The sequence below is a fragment of the Pterocles gutturalis genome, unplaced genomic scaffold, assembly GCF_000699245.1.
Source record: "Pterocles gutturalis isolate BGI_N339 unplaced genomic scaffold, ASM69924v1 scaffold8482, whole genome shotgun sequence".
Taxonomy (NCBI): domain Eukaryota; kingdom Metazoa; phylum Chordata; class Aves; order Pterocliformes; family Pteroclidae; genus Pterocles; species Pterocles gutturalis.
This window is the reverse complement of record NW_010112697.1, coordinates 15,010-18,764: the sequence shown is the minus strand read 5'-3', so window position 1 is coordinate 18,764 and position 3,755 is coordinate 15,010. Positions and strand designations below refer to the sequence as shown.

Below are 3,755 nucleotides of genomic sequence, written 5' to 3'. Positions count from 1 at the left end.
CTTAGTAGTAAAATCTTGCTACCTTTCCAGTTGACAGTAACTTCTCTCTAGTTAGCAGCTTCACAAAAGCAATCCTTGTATAAATCCATAAAGCTTTTCCAGGTTAATTTTATCATTATAATTGCACTTTAAAAGCAGGCATCGATCCCTATGTGCTCTCCCCAAACACCTCCTCGATTTATAGAAGTGGAAAGAAAGGCTACAATTATTCACTGTCCTACAGCTACCAGGATTTGAGAGAGTCGATTTAGGTGCCTGAAGAAAGGATGCAAACACCCAGTTTTCAGGTCAGGAAGCCAGCACGCTTCACAGCTTGGCTTGCATCGGCTTCAGGTGTTTGTGGAAAGATTCATGAACCTGTAAGACAACAAGACAGTCATTACAACGGGGTCAGGCCTGAGCTTTAAAAGTTTCAGTCCTTTACATCTTGCAGTGTGTTTTTATACTAAGGAAATTTGAATCAGAGGCACTTTGGGTATTTAAGAACAGCCAGTTAAGTCCTGTATTTGAGTGTCTACATGACATAAAGGATGAGAAGATAAAGCCAAAACAAATAGCTTCCCCACTACCTTTCTTTTAAGACAAAAGAATGCAAGACATCTTATATCCATGCAGACAATTCTTTGGCATTTTAATTCAAATAAAACTGGCAGAGGTCTCCTAAGGGGCCTGTAATGAAGATCCTAAGCCCTACTTACTTCAGAAGCACAAAAAATTGAGCAAGTTCTGGTGGCATTTATCTACTACCAGAGTCTCTGGCAGCCCATTGTAGGAGATAGTCTGTCCAAATGAAATAAAGGCAGTGAGGGCCACCAAGACACGATTTAGATTCTGTTTTGGCTCATGGAAGAAGGGCACTGACTCTCCTCCGCTAAGTTTCTTTTATTAGCTCAGCTGTAGCTACAGCCTTAGGGCAGACACGCAACACCTGACACTTAGGTACTACATTAGAGCAATTTATTTTGTCCTCCATTCACTACTACTGCCTGAAGGCACTGAAAGATTAGCTGTGAAAGCCTTACCTGTTTTCTGGCAAGTGTCACTAAGCAGAACTAACAGCGAGTGATAATTTCTTTTAAATTCAATTAGATTATTCAATTGTTTCTCTAGGGAGTATGATTTCCCCCCTCAACTGAAAAACTCAAAAGTATCCCACAGGGATGCATGTGAGGTACACATGGGAGAGTAACCGAAGAACGTACACTGCAGGCAGAGGAGCAGAAGTAGGTTGCTAGTTTTGGTGACTTTTCTACCCCTTTCATCAGGTAGGTGCTGAGATCACTGGATCAAAACCAAAAAACCCCAAACTGGGTTATTTCTCTGGACACATGTGACCTAAAGATGAACAAATATAGTTTCTTTACCTCTGTTTTGTTCAGTGGGGATTTCTTTGCCCACTCAAACATGTTCTCGTAGATGTTGCCATCATACCGTCCAAGCACAGATCCAAGAGTAACATCATTAAAGTCAAAGGAGTCTACCAGCGCTACTGCGTTGGGACGAATTGTAGCTAAGAGCTCTTTGACACGCTGGTTCACTTGGGTAACTTGGGCGTCTGTCAAAATACCCGCCTTGGAAAAAAAAGGACTTATTATCAGACAAGTATGAACTTTCCCTTCCCTATGGTCTAACATAGGTCAGCCTTCCCCAACACAAACATCCAGCAGTTCATAAAACACTAGCATTTTTTTCCTAAGTGCTAAGTAATCAAACTGGGATCGCTACGCTGGCTGGGTATTTCATCTTTGATGGGAGACTCATTCTTCAGAGTGCCTCTATATTAGCCTCAGTAGCAATTTTTTTGAAGAATGTGCACATGGGCATATGAAATTCTTCCTGGTTTCAGGGAACTTTTTGGTAAGCAGCAAAGAGGAAAATGGAAAGACAAAACATACCATGTCTCCTTGAAGACAAAAAAACCCCATTGCTGCACAAATACATTCTCAAACTGAAAGAATGAAGAGAAGTAATGCCTGACACTCTGAACCCCATCACTGAAGGATGGGTTAAGATTTGGAGTACAATGTCCCTGCTTTGTGCACTGATTTACGAATGCATGCAGCTCTTAGAGCACGTCTAACTTGCATCTTCTTTATTCAGTCCTTGTTTTTTAACACACACTTGGTCACCAACTGGAAAACATTTAAGCTAATAGACAGATGCCATGTTACCATTTATCATCCAATTCTGCTTCTCGTAGATCACAAGGGAAACTTGACAAGAGCTGCACTGCTAATGGCCTTCCAGAAGTCACCAAGTCGAGACCTCTGCAGCTTAGCATTTAAAGCATCTTTGCAAACAAGAACTCTGGCTCTAGAGATTGAGGGTGTTGGGCAAAGACACCAACCTGCAGGAAATCTCCTGTGTTCTTACTGATCCCATACAGCGCATACAGGAGACACAGCTCAGTCAAGACAGCACGGACAGCTGCGTTACTGATCTCAGACAGCTTTGCTGTAAAAAGTTTCACTACCACATAGTGACAGTGTGCCTACAAGAAACAAAAGGAAGGAGAATCAGGTTCACGAAGAGATGAGAAGCTCTTCTAGCACAATTCTTTATCAAGTACATCACCTACCTCAGATGCTCGCACAAGATCAACCGAAGTTCTGTTCCAGGCATCCTCCTTGCTCTTTCTGTGGTCCAGTTCAGCTTGCAAATTTTTTGCTGCAGCTTCCACAAGCCTATTTCATAAGAGGAAGAAAACCAGGTTATGCAGTAATACCACATTAACAAGATTACATATACTGAATTCACCTGAATTTCAGTAGTCTAACACGTCAGAAGAACTCAGAAGTTGTGTGCTACAACTGAACACATTACCTGGCACAAGTACTTGTGTCTCTAAAACTCTTACCATCACTGCTGCAGCTAGAATGTAGTTACAAAGGGGTAAGAAGACATTTGACAGCACATATGTGGTACCTACATACATTTGAGTAGGTATTTATTTTCTATTCTCATGCTTCCTTCACAACAGGCTTTAATATCAGGATTGATGCTCAAATATACGTTATATTTAAACAAGGAAAAGATATTTCAAAATGGAACAGAGCAGAGTAACTAGGCTACGTGTAGGCTGTATGTAACCTCAAAACACTTAACACTGACCCAACCTACTAAAGCGTGGCACTTCTCGAAAGCAATACGTGGAACAAAGCTTTGCAAACCACACCTTGAGAATCTAACACTAACAGGGCAGAACATCACTTCCCTCTCCCAAGACACACAATTTATGGGTGCCTGGCTCAGTTTAGCAAGTGTGAGCTCACCGGGCAGCACGTGCTTTGTAGGCCTCTACCAAGCTGGCTGGATCGTTGATCCGCACAGTCGCAGTCCTGGCGGCCACATGCTGTGGCTGAATGCGTTGCCTGCAGAGATCATTAAGGTAGGACACCATGCCAGTAACCTGCTGCCCAGAACTAACTTGGGTGTAGCTTTTGACAAGGAATCTGAAAACAGAGACAACAAATAGCAAATCTTACTCAAGAGTTGTTTGAATGGAGAGAAGTCATCTTACCTAGGTCAGACTAGCAAAGAGCAGTTGTAGGCACGTACTTTTCTGTCAAAAGCAGGTCAAGGGACAGAAACATGAGAAACCAGTTTCATGCTAACACGGGATACTTTTCTGCTCATCACTTCATCTACAAAGATCGTAATACCAAGGCAAGAATGTCTCTGGACAGCAGCTACCATACCTAGCTGTCTGCAGCATCATGACTGTGTTTTCTCCCTCATAGGTGCAGGATGGGGTG

The 3,755-nt window shown here is 42.4% G+C and overlaps 1 protein-coding gene across 1 annotated transcript in view; it reads right to left on the bottom strand.

The window, feature by feature from the left end:
* Positions 1-306: 306 nt before the first annotated feature.
* LOC104462271 (peroxisomal acyl-coenzyme A oxidase 1-like) overlaps positions 307-3,755 on the bottom strand; it is a gene marked incomplete at its 5' end in the record, with an annotated part of 17,763 nt that continues 14,314 nt past the window's right edge. The window contains 6 exon segments of the mRNA XM_010074150.1: positions 307-357; positions 1,365-1,571; positions 2,348-2,491; positions 2,579-2,684; positions 3,273-3,452; positions 3,699-3,755. The exon segment at positions 3,699-3,755 is cut by the window's right edge and continues 29 nt beyond it. Of these exon segments, the coding sequence (XP_010072452.1) occupies positions 307-357; positions 1,365-1,571; positions 2,348-2,491; positions 2,579-2,684; positions 3,273-3,452; positions 3,699-3,755 (745 nt within the window).